Here is a 14,636-nt window from a genome sequence, read left to right as displayed (position 1 = left end):
AAAAACTGTTGAGTGAACTGAGGGAGCTTTTAAACTCTTCTGTCTGTGGCCTTTAGGGACTGAGAATATGACGGTCGTCCTTTCCTCCAGATATATTCGTTTTTTTACAGGGTGGATTCGAGCTGCAGTTTGTTTGATTGTTGTCATCATTGCCTAAAAAAATGACTCAACGACCGTGATTTGTGTCCAGAGTCAGATGCTGTTTCCTCAAAAATAAGCTGAGACCGAACAGGAGGACGTGAGCAGGTTGTTTGACTAAAGTTGTTGTTATGTTGTGGAGACATGTGAACTGTTCCCGAACATCCACCTGTCTCACAAGGGTCTCCGGCCCAAACAAGGATGGTGACAGGATGTCAACCTGATAATATTAATGATGGGTACGCTAACTACAGGTAAACATCATGTGACCAGCTGAGAAGGTCTGAAGTCAGTGTCTGTGATGCTCTGTTGTTTCTCCACTTTGAGCTTTAATTGGATAATTTCCTGGAAACCTAATGCAACAAGTTGCACAACAGGGAAAGGAGGGAGGACAGGATGAATCAGAGAGGAGTGGGGGGTGAGGAGGGGGGAGGAGGCCCTGCTCCCTTTGTGGCTCCCACAGAACCATCTCCAATTACAGGACAAAGGCGACTCATTCAGCCCCACAGCTCCAACACTGCAGCTTTGCATGTCTAATGAGCGAGCCGCTGAATGCTAAGAGGACCCCGGCGTGCTGCAGAGGCCTCAACACCCCCACCAACACCACCTCCCAATCCCCCCTGAACCACTCTGCTCTGGGATATCCAGGCTGGGCCTCCTGCCTCTGATCACACCGGGCCTGATGGTCTCTGCCGTAGCCTGAGACTCTGCGGTGGGGGATCAGGGTCACTGAGTCCTGGTGGACTGGTGGTCTCAGACACTGACCAGGTAATGTCTGCAGTTTGAGTCCAGTTCTGTCTCTGTGTCCTTGCTCCGTGCTGTTCCCTCAGCCGTCTACTGCCTGGAATATAAAGGCCCAGAAACACTAATAAGAAACACACAATAATTAAATACACAGAATAAAATTCATTTATGAAAAACATAGTAAAAAAATTATAAAATATTCAGAAATTCAGTCATAAAGTTTTCATGTTACATGATGAGAAAAAGTTTATTCCATGACAAAGAAATTATAATGTTTTGAGAGTAAAGTTGTAAGAAAAACTTCAGAAGCGTATGAATGAATAAATTTTCCTACATTCCATCCATGCAGACCTTTGTGGACAAACTCTTGAGGCTCTACACAGAAAATATCATTTCAACTTTACCTGTGACTCAAATGACATAAAGTGACTCAGTGGAACATTTTCTGTCTAATGTGGGAACCTCTGGAGTCCATTACCCTGATCTTAACTCTGGGTCATAAATGAGCGGAGCAGCTCACACTTACTCCAGTTCCCTTGGAATTAAACTGCGTTGACCTTTCTTAGAAACATTAGTCATTTAAAGCTCAGTTTTAGGGAATTATGAGGAAAGTTTCCAGGAATTTAGCTGGAAAATATAGGACCTGTAAAGTAAAGCGTTACTTCCCGATTTGTTCCCAGTGCTTGTGGCTGACCTCTGACCTTTCCTCTAATCTATTGCTGTGTTGGAGGCTCCTGCAGCACTGCACATCAGGACATGAAGTTCCTGTTGATGTTTGTTCTGAGGGAGGATCATCAACAAACTTCCTGAAACAGCTCTCCTCCTCCACGCTTTTCTTCTCACACAGTGACAGAGAAACATGACATCAAACCTCAGCAGAGTCCAGAGCAGGACTCTGACCACAGCTGAGGACCCTGAGGACCCTGGGAACTCATCTTTTTTACTGTTTCTGTGAGTTTCAGGGAGGAGTGAGTATCAGCACAAATTGCATTTAGTTCAAGGCTGGCTGACAGACATAAAGTCGATCATCTTTCAGAACTTTGGGTTCTGCTCGTAAATAAGAGTCTTCTTAAAAACTAGAATCAGCTGGCAGCCAAAGCTGCTACAACACATCTCTCTCTGTATGAGATTCATGTTTTTTGTACATGGTCCCTGTAGCAAACAAACAACAACAAAAAAAACAGCAAAAACAACCAAATCCCTTCAAAACAAAACAGGTGCTTTTTGAGTGTATTCGATTAATATGTAAAGTATCTTAAGAGGTTTCAACATGTGAGCAAATAAACTTTTTCTAAGAAACATGTGATGTTTTCATGAGTGTTAACATGGATGTTCCTCTGTGCTGTTTGCTGTCAACACTGAAGCCGCAGACACACACAGATTAGCTACACACTGAAACACAAAGAATCACCTGAGAATAATCTGAAGTCAGACTCCTCAGAAAAAATGACCTCGACCTCAGAGAGATGCAGTCAAACACATGCCTGTCACAACACGTACCCCACAACATGGAACTAAATGCATTACGTCTGCTCGGGTCAACACATGTAAATCTAATTTTTTCATTACAAATGATGATGTCAATTATAACAGTTTGAGTGAAAGTTACATCTTTGAAGAATGTAGATGGATTTCAGAATCTCTCAGTATTTGGTTTGTCCCCCATTTGCTTTAATGACAGGACTGGAGCTCCATGGGCTCCACAGGTCTGTGCTGGACCTGGTGATCTGTGTTGTCCCAGTATGATGAGACTCTGAGACTCTGTCTCTTAGTTCTGATGTTTTTTTTCCCATGAACACAATGATCTGCTGGAACCTTGAGGCACGGACTTGTTTAGACCAGGTCACCTAAACGAGCCTCTGATGAGCAGATCAGATCCACCTGTGTCATCAGTGTCATCAGAACACATGATTCAAAGGAGCAGACCCTTCATACAAACAAGTTCAGTTAGTCAGTGAACCAGATCTGATTAAATTTGCTTCCAGACCCAGAAACAGATCAGAACCAACATTTCTTTTTTTGTGACAGAACTTGTTTTTAATGTTTCTAACTCCTTAAACCTGATTAATTCCAGGTTTCTGTGATAATATTGGAGACCAGACCCGACCAGGCTGTCAGAGGGACTGTGGTGGTTTCTCAAATCCTGAGTTCTGAATGTTTTTGATCAGCTCAACAAGTTTTCAACTTTACAGAACTTAAAGTAGTACTGTATCTTTGTGAGGATACTCGTTGGCATAATGCATCCACTAGCCCCTAATCCTAAACCAAGTCTTAACCCCCAAACAGCTCTTCAAAGTTGTGAAGATCGACCAAAATGTCCAGCCTCCCCCAGCCACCAGCAACCAACCATCACCCCCTCCCCCACCGAGGGACCCGATGGAGAGCCTCCACAGTTCTCTAAACCAGGGAAACAACGAATCACATCACAGGAAGTCAGAGAGGAAGAAGCTGGTTAATGCTTTCCTGTTACACGCACACACACACACACACACGCACACACACACTCAGCACTCCGTCCAAACCATAATTACAGGCTGCAGATGTTCAGCAATTAAAGTTTCACTGCAGCAGGATGTCAGAGACCCAACAAGACCAGAACTGAGACCGAGACCAGGCCTGAGACCAAGATGTACATGCACTCAAAGACTAGGATCAGAAAAATTACCAGGACAAGGACCAGGAGTAAGGTAAAGACAAGGCAAAGATCAGCATCATGGAAAGACAAAGACCAAACCCAGGATGAAGACTCAGACAAAGACCTGGTCCAAGAGTAAGAACAAGTGCAGAGACTAGATAAAAAAGTCCCAAACCAGGGACTCAGGAAACCAAGACGAGGACCAATGTAGTACTGTCCTGTTACTCTGCACAATCCTAGTAAGGCCTGAACCAAGATCATTACAAAGAGCAAGACCAGATATATGTATATTGTTATATCAACACTGGTCCATCAAACCGTTTTAGACACATACCAAGACCAAGACTGTGGTCTGTAGTTTCTGTCTGTTTGTGGGCCTCCGTTTCCCTCCAGCCGTCGTCATGGTGACGCTCAGCTATGCAGAGTCTGAATACAGTCAGCAGCTCTGAGGAAAGAAGCCTTTGTTACCCACAACCCCATCACCCGCCCCCCCCCCCCCCCTTCCTCCCCCCCTTCCTCCCCCCCTTCCTCCCCTCTCTTCTCCCTCGACCACTTTCTGTTCATCTCAGCTCCATTTTTTCTGACCAGTGAACACGAAACCAACCTCTCACTGGTCACACGTCCAACAACACCAGTATGCTCCCAGTATATTTTCAGTATATATCCAGCAACATTCCACTTTTATTTCACTATGGTACAAATATGATTCCAGTATGCTTCCCTGTTAGTATTTTCTCAGCATACTACTGGGACCATACTGGGAATGCATTCAGAACACACTGACCAGCCAACCTGGTCTTCCTACAGAGCTGCTTCAGCTCAGACCTGGTGTGATGGTTTCTCTGAGCTCATTCCACAGCATCTCTGCTGGGTGATTTTCTTTGTCTGAGGTCACTCTGTAGAAGATCTGCTTCCATGTTTAGAGTCCTGCTTCATCAACCACCTGCCTTTAGGTTCGTCTTAGAGATCCATGGTAACGGACTGGAGTTCACGAATTGTTCCAGTACGACCAGCTGAGCCACCTGGACAGGAAGTGAGGCCGCAACACTGACATCCCAGAGTGCCGATCCCACAAAGCACCTCCATGAGCTGGTGTCGTTCATGACCTCATCATGTCCTGTGGATGTTCAACCTCTGAGGAGCTGAGGTTCACATGAATCTGAGCATCAGAGCACCTGCTGATCCAGGTGGAGCTGGTTTTAACTACTTTATACACAGGTAGATACTTTACAAGGGGTGGGGGCTCCTCCTAAGGCTCTCCAGATAAATCTGAGGGGGAGAAGGAGCCTCAACCAAACACTGTGTTTTGCAAAAGGTCACAGCTCATCAGCCACCACAGCTACCCCTCCCCCCCCCCCCACACACACACACACAAGCACACACCCTACCCACCCTTAGCACCCCTGCTGACATTGCAGATATGATGGGGGTCAGATGTTGAAGTCAGAGCTGGAGTCAATATGGAAGGGTGGAGGGGGTAAAGAGGGTGGGGGGTGGGTTGGTTCAGCTGGATGGAAACAAAAGAGCTAATATTTGTATCATTATACCAGTATATTATTATTGTGTATAGATATAACAGATGACAGGTGTTTGATTTATATTTAAATCAGTAGAATCCTGCTGATTCCTTCAGGACCTGTTCAGTCCGTTTTTCTTGTTTTTCTTATTGGTTATTCTCTGATTTTATTTCATCCTCTTGATTTCCACTTAATTTTTTTTTCTTTTAATTTACATCTTTATTTTTTCACTTTGTTTTACTCAGTGCTGATTTATTTGTGCAGCTCTTTGTTGCTGTGATTTTTAATACTTGTGTTGCTTTGTTCCTCCGTTGTTTCATAGTTATCATTTATATTTCTCTTTTTTATTATTATGAATGACAGAAACGCTGTGGTAAACATTTTCAGCACCAGCTCCACTTAAAGCTCTGACCTTTATTATTTTTACCTCTTGCAATAAAACGATTATTTTTTTCTTTATAAAACGTCTTTAAATGTAAATATGAGCTTGACTATTAATAAACATATTTATTAGTTTCGTTCTTGATCTGATCTGTTTTCCTGAAGAATAAAGGAGAAAAAAATATAACGAGGAGCTCTGGAGAAGGGCAGCATCTTCATCGTCATCATCATCCTCAGCGCGCGCGTCTCTCTCTCTCTCTCTCTCTCTGTGTGTGTGTGTGTGTGGCCCCTCTCCGCTCCGTCTCGCCCCGCTGTCGGACCGTTTTCCTCCGGACTCTGCCTTAAGGTAAAATTCTGCCTTTAATCCGGATTAAAATCGTTTCACCGTTTTTCAGATTTGAGCAAAGCTTCAGCAGAAAGTCAGAAAAGTGTTTGCGGTCAAGTTTCAGCTTCTTTGTGTTGAGTTTTGTTCAGGAGCGGGTCTGGGTCTCTGGGTCTGAGTCGCTTTTCAGTGGAGAATCAAACCGCGTCAGTCACTTTGACTCAAAGAGAAATTCCAGCTCAGAGGATCCAGTTTGGCTTTTTACCATAAAAATTACCCAATTGTATTAGAAAACAGAAACTTAGATAAGAGCTGTGATGAACGGGAGGCTCGATTTAACCGGACTGGGAATTTACTTAAAACCTTCATCAAACTGAATCAGAGTCTTCACAGACCAGAGGAGGATTTCAGACTCTCAGATTGAGGAGACAAGTTACAGGTTTTGAGGATCAGGATTCAGCCTCTCAGAATAAAAGATTCTCAGCTGTAAGTGACCCTGGTTTTTCAGGATGTTTGTTCACTAAGGAGCTGATCATAGACCAGTTTACAATTTTACTGCATCACTTTCAGCAGGTTTGTGCTGAACCAAAGTCCTGCTCCTGTTCTTCAGTCACCATCACCCACTGCTTTTATGAAACACAACAACCAGTGAATTTCAGGGATATTTCGCTTGTCACCTTCAAATCATTGACTCGAAGTATAAAGTTTTCAGACTGAAGGGCTCTGTACAGTTTTATTAGACCAGCTTAAGGACCTCCTGCAGGTTTGTGACTCCTGATGAACCTTTAGTTAAAGAAACTTTGAACTAGAAGTTAAAACCTTGATTTTACCCCACAGAGTGTTTCTCACTCCAGACATGACTGAAGTGATTTAAAGTTGCCTTTGTCCTCTAACTGATCAGAAACCAGGGATTGCAGGTCTCTTGGACCAGTTTGACGTGAATTTCTGACAGCTGTGTGTCTCTCTGCAGGACCATGTGTTCCTCCAGCAGCAGGACTCTCTCTGCTCCTCTTCAGGGTTACTACCTGACATGAAGCACTGAAGTTTGAGGACTCGGCGCCCCCTGCTGGACTCCTGCTGCAGCTGCAGGCCATGGCTGAGCCCAGCTACTCCGACCTGATCGCCAAACACTACAACTACACCGGCAAGTTCCGGAAGACAGAGCAGGACTCAGGTCTGAAGGCTGACTCGGTAGTCTTCATCATCGTGTGTTGCTTCATCATTCTGGAGAACATCCTGGTCCTGACCACCATCTGGAGGACCAAGAAGTTCCACAAGCCCATGTACTATTTCATTGGGAACCTGGCGCTGTCCGACCTGCTGGCAGGTGTTGTCTACACCGCCAACATCCTGCTGTCAGGCGCAAACACCTACAAGCTGACACCCACACAGTGGTTCTTCAGGGAGGGCAGTATGTTTGTGGCGCTGGCAGCTTCAGTCTTCAGCCTGCTGGCCATCGCCATTGAGCGCCACCTCACCATGCTGAAGATGAAGCTGCACAACAATGGCAACACCTTTCGCGTCTTTCTGCTCATCAGCACCGTGTGGATGATCGCGGCGGTGCTGGGCGGCCTGCCGGTGATGGGCTGGAACTGCATCCAGAGCATGACACAGTGCTCCACCGTGCTGCCACTCTACCACAAGACCTACATCCTGTTCTGCACCACCGTCTTCAGCATAATCCTCATGGCCATTGTGGTGCTCTATGCTCGGATCTACGTACTGGTGCGCACTCGCAGCCGCAAACTCGTCTTCCGCAAAGTATCCAACGGGCGCAGCAACGCCGGCACCAACAGCAAGAGCTCAGAGAAGTCACTGGCACTGCTGAAGACTGTCATCATCGTCTTGAGCTGCTTTATCGCCTGCTGGGCGCCGTTGTTCATCCTCCTGCTGCTGGACGTGGCCTGTGAGACGCTGAGCTGCCCCATCCTCTATAAGGCAGAGTGGTTCCTTGCACTTGCTGTCCTCAACTCAGCCATGAACCCGCTCATCTACACCCTGACCAGTAATGAGATGCGCCGCGCATTCCTCAAGACGCTGCTGTGCTGCACGGCCTGCATCCGGCCCAGGGGCAAGTTCACCGGGCCCATTGTGGGCGCAGAGTTCAGCCGCAGCAAGTCAGATAACTCCTCCCACCCCAACAAGGAGGAGGTGGAGTACTCACCGAGGGAGACCATGGTGGCGTCCTCGGGGAATGCCGCCTCGTCATCCTAAACGTCTGAACGCTTGGCTGTTAACTGGTCGTAGAGAGGAGGATGTTCGGGCTCAGACAGAGTTTTTATGTTTGTACAGGAAACAGGTGTAAATGGCGCCAAGTGGTGTCATCATGAACTGATCTGAACCTTCAGCTGATCAGGACTCACAGCACTTATGGAGACTTTCAAACAGGTTAAACTGGGGCCAGTGAACCCTCAGATAGAGGAGGTCCACAGTCTGTGTGAAGCTCACACCTGTAACGTGTCATCAGAACGCATCAGCACACCTGCAGGAGGGTCAGCTGGTTTTACTGGTGGATCTCTGGAGGATTTCTGCTCCAACATGCAGCTACACTTCAGGTTCATGTTTATCTGAACTCACTTGGTTAATGTGGATCATGGTGGTCCAGGTTCATTGAGGACCTGCTGACAGCAGAAGCTCTTGTGAAGCGTTGACCGGACCAGTTGAAGCCTTCTGAAGGTTGTGAATCACTCATGAGTCCTGATGCATCATGGTCTGAGCTTCATAGAACGTGTTACTGATCCTCGTAGAAGAAGAATGCAGACTTTATACTGACCCCCTAAGAACAACTAGAACCTGTAGTACTTAAATTCACAACTGTCATATATTTAAGAAATACCAATTAATTAATGGAGATTTTGTTTTGTTTCCTCCACTTCCCTTAAAAACACTTCACATGTGGAAACCAACTCATGAATTAAGGTACTCAGAGCTCAGGTGCTTTTCATAAACTCAGCTGTGAATATGTTGTTTCTCCTGTGTGTGATGAGGCAGGATCTTTGCGTCTTTGCTCGCTGAATTCGATCTTAGCAGGTTAGAATCTGGCACTTTAAAGGATCATTTTCCAACATCTGCATGTAGGGTTAGGCTAACTGAAATCTGAGGTGCTGGTTATTTTGGCGTCCCAGAAAAGAAACACCTGCTGCTTTTGAAGGGTCCTTCAGATGAGAGGTTTGGATGTTTCTGGTGCTCAGCACAACACCAGCTGCTGGTAGCAACAGGAGGGAGTTCAGCTTTGTCCTTTTCTGGTGTTGCCGCCTCTTTATTAATTCAAAAAAATGAGACGTTTCTCTGAAAAATTTAGCTCAGTTTCCTCGGCAGTGAGGCCGGAAAAAAACCTGAACCCTGCTTCACTCCTGTTATGAACTAAACTTTCACACTGGATGAGAAAAGATGTAAAACTGATGATTAATACGTGTAATGAGTCTGAGAAGCACCTGAACTCTGAATTCACGTTTTTGATGTGAGATTTTTGTAAAGAGGTAACTGTGTAAAAGTTGTAGAATCTGTTGGTCACTGTGTATTTTCTTCTCCCCGCGTGTCGTCGTCAGTAGTTATGTCTGTGTAGTCAAATTAATTTATATTTGAAGAAAGGAGGAAAAAACATTGTCAGATAAACAATAAGATCTACAGAAGCTCATTTCTGCCAAAAGAAATTAAAAAATTTGGAGTAATAAAAAATTAAACTCTTATTAATGTCTCAGAATTATAACATTTTGACAAAATTATTACATTAAAATCCATATTGACTCTCAAAATCGAGGTTTGAAGTTTTTCTCATCTTAAGGTCCATTTAGAAACTGGAGAGTTTGACCATTTCACATGGTCTTCATCAGTATATTTAAAGATTGTCACAGCATTTGTGAGACATCTTTAAAGTGCTCAGAAAAAATGGAAACTCCACCTGCTGAGGTGACACAACTGACAGCTTGAGAAAAGCTACTAAATGGAGTCATGTTCACAACCAGTGATTTTTATCCTATACTCAGAACCTTTCATCATCATCGGCTCAAATAATTTTGGCAGGAATGAGCTTCCGTAGGGACCACTCCCCTACAAGTTTCAACCTGATCAATTAATCTGTTAATTTTCTGTGTTTCCGTCCAACCTGCAGTGTGTGTCCGTCTGTCTGCCCTGTTTAACTGAATGTTGGTTTGTTAGAGTTTAATAAAGTCAGAGATAGAAACACACACTTTGTGTTTGAGAACAAATCAAATCAGAAAAGCCAGCAGCTCAGAAACAAAGCTACGAATTTAAAAGGAAACATGAAAGTACAAAAATTAGGAAGGGTTTGATTTTCTGAAGGGAACGTGAACGTGGTCACTGCTGAAGTTTATTAGTTGAAATATTAATAAGTTAATATTTCGCTACTGAAGTTAAGTTAGTGTTTTAACAAGTTGAGTGTTTGTGTGACAGTAGTGGCTAAAGACGGGGATGTTGTTGAAGCACTGAAAGAACTGGAAGTGGCAGCTGAAACAGAATTACTGAGAGACTTTAAAATAGAAATAGTAAAAATGGGACGAGTGGAAAAGAGGTTTCAGAAGTTTCAGTGGGAGTGACAGTTGAAGTCAGAGTATGAAGTGAAGCTGAGGCTGAGCTGAGGTTTGGGTGTTAGACTGAGTCAGAGCAGTAAAATGTACATGATGAAAACACGTGAAATAATACTGGAACCACTGAAGTAAATCTGTAATAAAGGACTTTGGTCGTTCATGCTGGAGTAATAATATATACAGTAAGTATCTGCATCAAAGTGTTAAAGTATCTGAGCCGTAGTGAAGTAGAAGTTTAAAGTAGCAGAAAATGGAAATACTCAAGTACGAGTTCCTAAAAACTGCACTTAGTTCTGTACTGGAGTAAAATGTCTGGCTGTGAGATGTGGAGTGAGTTTACAGTGTTAACACAAACCAGTCTGGACTCAGGTTGTGTTTCACCTCTGACTGTTCTCATTACTGAGATTCATTGATCCTGCTGCTGCTGCTGCTGCTGACCTCTGACCTCTGACCCAGTTGGGAGGGGGGTTCTGTGAGTCTGCAGGGACACATCCATGTAAATAAAAGCTCTTCTTCTGATTGGAGGCACAGTTCAAAGTCAGTTGATGACCTCGGTGTCTGATCCAGACTGACCTGGGGTCGCCTTAAAGAAGTGAATCAGGTAATTAGTTCAAAGTCAGCTGAACCTCAGGTATGAACGGTTCCCAGTTTGAGCAACTGGAGCCTCTTTAAACAGAATTAATTCATCATGGTTCACTTTCTTCTCATTGCTATTTTGAGAAGAAGGACTGATCTTAACATGTTTTAAAGACACAGCAATATGAATATTCATGAATATTTTCTTCAAAGCAGAGGGTCTCTGGGGAGTTGTAGTCCAATCCTGCTTTTTTAGAAAATAAATTAGTCAAATTTCAGCAAAGAGAGAGAGAGAGAATTTTATGCAGGAAAAATCATTTTCTTGGTAAGGGAATGAGGGGATGTTTTTTCCTTGTCGGCTGATACTTGGTGCCAGGGGACGTGAAGATATGAACTGCTACAGAGCTGTAGTTTCAGATGAAGATGCAAAAATGAGCAAACCACAAAAATCTCTGACTGTTTGAGAGCAGAAGGGGCCAGCCAGTGACTGCACTAACCCGGGCAGGGTCCTGCTGGAGTTCACATTTTTTCAGCCTTGGATGTGCTGCACATGCTCCTTTTCATCTTTGGAAAAAAAAAAGGAAAGTCCTCCACATATACAGATGAAAAAATGATTCAGCATGTCATGTCGTGCATCATTGACTGGGCTGAAACACAGCTGGAGCATCAGTGAGGCCAAGTGGCATTACCAGATGTTCACCACTCCCACTGAAGTGAACTAGATGAAAGGTGTTCCTGAGATCAACCTTGGTAAACATGCTAACTCCCCGCAAAAGTTCAAAGCTGTTGACAGGAGTGGGAGGGGCTACCTGTTCTTACTGGTGACATCACTGAACCCCTGGTAGTCGGGACACAGGCATAGTCTTTTTTGCTGTCCATCTCCAGGGCTGACAGGGAGTAGAGACGTGAGGCCCCCGGGGAAGACATCAGGGGCCCGGTCATATGACCGGTGAGGGGGGCAGGGAAGTAATATGGGCTTTGTTAAACACGTCAGAGGTTAAAGAACTCTGGGAAGGAATAAGAAGGCTTCAGAGAGACAGGAGACAGATGAGTGACACAGTTACTCCACCCCACAATGAGCCCAGTGTGGAGTGGACAGTTAGTAACAGTAAAGAGGCCAGTTCCTCCCTGAAGTCCTGTTGCCAGGGGCTCACCACAAAACCAGAAGTCAGATCAGGCCGATCAGGCCTCTGACAGTCACCCCTGCCTTCAAAACCAATGAGAATCGCAGTTAGCCAGGATGTCGTCAGACAGGAAAGTACTCTTTCCACTCAGGGTGAGACGGGTGGCATGGTTGGTCACCCGGCTGCTCCTCTGACAGAGCACTAGCAGGTTCTTGAATGGTCTGAAAATAAAAAAATAAAGAAATAAATTTAAACTAAATTTAAAACCCTAACAGAAGAAGGTGAAATGCTGGTCCTGGTCCTGCTGGGTGGATTTTGCAACGAAGCTTCACTCTGGCCTTTTTAATGCAGCAGGATGACAGCATCTTTAGAGGTTAGGAGGTAAGAAGAGAGAGGACAAGGAGAAGAAAGGAAGAGGCAGAGGGGGGAAGGGAGGGAGAGGATAAAGTGGAAGAGGAGACAAGAAGGTGAAGGAGGAAAAGAGGGAAGAGATGGAAGGAAAGGAAAAAGAAAAAGGGTAGAAAATAACAGGAATAAAGAAAAGGGGGAAAGATGTTTGAGTTTGGTGCGACTATGTGCTGCCTCCCTGTGGCCACACCCAGACACTACATCAGACTCAGTGCAGTGTGAAAATCAAGGGGGGAGTTGTAGGTTTCAGCAGTGAGGATCACTTCCTCGTTCAAAAAGCTGCAGTTCCTCGGCTGCCGCTGGGGGCTGGCTCCAGAAGTGAGCAATTCTCCATTGCCCCCATGTTAAAATAGCCAACTTTACAGCCTAAAAAAACATATTTACAGCCTGGTACATTTTCGTTTTTGGTCTCCGTGAACACTGTGAGGGGGTGAATCTTTTTTGACCACAACCGTTTTAGTGTTATTTAGGCTTAATAAATTAGGGCATGGTTACGTTGAGTGACAGCCCATAGACAGGCACAGGCAGTTAGCTCTTTGCTAAAGCATCGGCTGGGCTAGGCGGCTACATCCAGAGGCCTTCGGCTACCTCGGTTGACAGGGGCTACAGTGTCCGTGTTTGTTTGCCAATGTTCGGATAGGTTTTTGTGACAGTATGTAGGTTTCCGGTAAGTAAATTTCTCACTATTTTACCTGGATGTTTGCACTAATTAGCATGTACCGGCATATTTTGCCGCTAGCTTATGACTTAATTGCCGATTTATGGTCGCTGCTGATACAGATAGAGGACCGGAGCAGGTAATGTTAGGGATGCTGCTGCGGTGTGTTCCGTGCTCTCAGAGTCCGTTTATTGCGGGAATACGAGGCTACAATTTAATTTCGTCTCATTTTTCTGTTTAAAAAGTCCGACATTGCATGGACAGAGCAGCACCGTCTGTCAGCGGCTGCTGTTGTTTGTGTGCTGCTGTAACTGTAAGTGGATAGTGGGTGGAGGCAGCGGTGAAAACCGGTAAATATTAAATATTAAACATTTAATATATTATTATCATTATTTTTATTGTTATCATTAATAATAATAATAATAATAATAATAATAATAATAATAACGTTTTTAACTTTTTAATATGATATGAAATAATAATGATTGTTTCACAGTTAAATAACAGGATAGAAATAAATTTCCCCCCACAACTCCACCAAACCCTGTGGCTACACCTAAAACCTCTCTATCTGAAACAGTCATGTTTGTCATGTCAGCAGCAACATTATGATCCCTGTTGTATGCTCTGTGTCGCGGTCGTACGGGGTCGAGCTAGTCGCGTCGGACTCGGGGACTGTCGTGTGGTGGATGTAGATGCGTGTAGCTGCCGCTTAGCTTTTTAGCCTAGCTGATTAGCTGATTAGCCTGAGGCTAGCTCGGTTGTTCCGAGCTAAGTGGCCGGCTTCTCGGCCGGCTGACCCCCACTGACCCGTAGAGTAACCGCCTCTTCGCCAAATATGGAAAGTACACTCCCACTAAAATCCAAGATGGCGCAGCTCAAATACCCATGGTTTGGTCACAAAACCGACTCCCTGAAACCAATGGGTGACGTCACGGGTGCTACGTCCATGTCTTATACAGTCTATGGTAAAAATACTTCACTCTGTTCAAAGGAGCAGAGGAATCACACACTCTTCATAAATATTCATCCTGTTTTCAACACCAGTGGCTTCATATGTAAACAGCATTTTGTAGCTGGAGCTGGTTTGTTCAGAAGCTCACCTGCACAGGTGTATTTAAACATATAAACAACTTTTCAATAATTCAATAATTCAATATGCATGTAAAAAACGCACGGACCCTGATCCTGAGAACCAGTGGATTCCTCTGAACTAGATTCTGCCTGACTAACGGACCCTGGAGCTGAATGTCGAGGATCTTTTTCACATGTTGTTTTCCAAAAATTGATTGTGTTTTTTCTGTCTTTCTTTGCTTTGTGAGTTCCTGGAGCGCTACAGCATCACTCCTCCTATGTTTTCTTATGCTCCGCAAGATAATAAGAATTTGATTCTGTATAATTGGATTAGAAAAATGGAGATCTTTGAGTTTTGGGCTGTTGTGTTTGGATCAGCGAGGACATTTTTCTCTGTTTTCTGTTCTGATTGATGAAGAAAATAATCAGTAGGTCAACCTCTAAAGAAAATAGGCATGAGTTTCACCTCCTCTGGGGGGGCGGGGCTTGCACATGGTGCAGGTTAACAGAGT

At 44.5% G+C, this 14,636-nt stretch overlaps 1 protein-coding gene across 1 annotated transcript; it reads left to right on the top strand.

Annotated features, from left to right (window-relative positions):
- Positions 1–5,698: 5,698 nt before the first annotated feature.
- On the top strand, positions 5,699–10,337 carry s1pr1 (sphingosine-1-phosphate receptor 1). Its single transcript, XM_041041320.1, has 2 exons — positions 5,699–5,761; positions 6,708–10,337. The coding sequence occupies exon 2, from the start codon at positions 6,830–6,832 to the stop codon at positions 7,949–7,951; it is 1,122 nt and encodes a 373-aa protein (XP_040897254.1). The 5' UTR covers positions 5,699–5,761; positions 6,708–6,829; the 3' UTR covers positions 7,952–10,337.
- The last annotated feature ends 4,299 nt before the right edge of the window (positions 10,338–14,636 follow it).

Source organism: Toxotes jaculatrix, chromosome 6, assembly GCF_017976425.1.
Source record: "Toxotes jaculatrix isolate fToxJac2 chromosome 6, fToxJac2.pri, whole genome shotgun sequence".
Lineage (NCBI taxonomy): Eukaryota > Metazoa > Chordata > Actinopteri > Toxotidae > Toxotes > Toxotes jaculatrix.
Note: the sequence above shows the minus strand (reverse complement) of the source record. Positions and strands in the feature narration are given on the sequence as shown.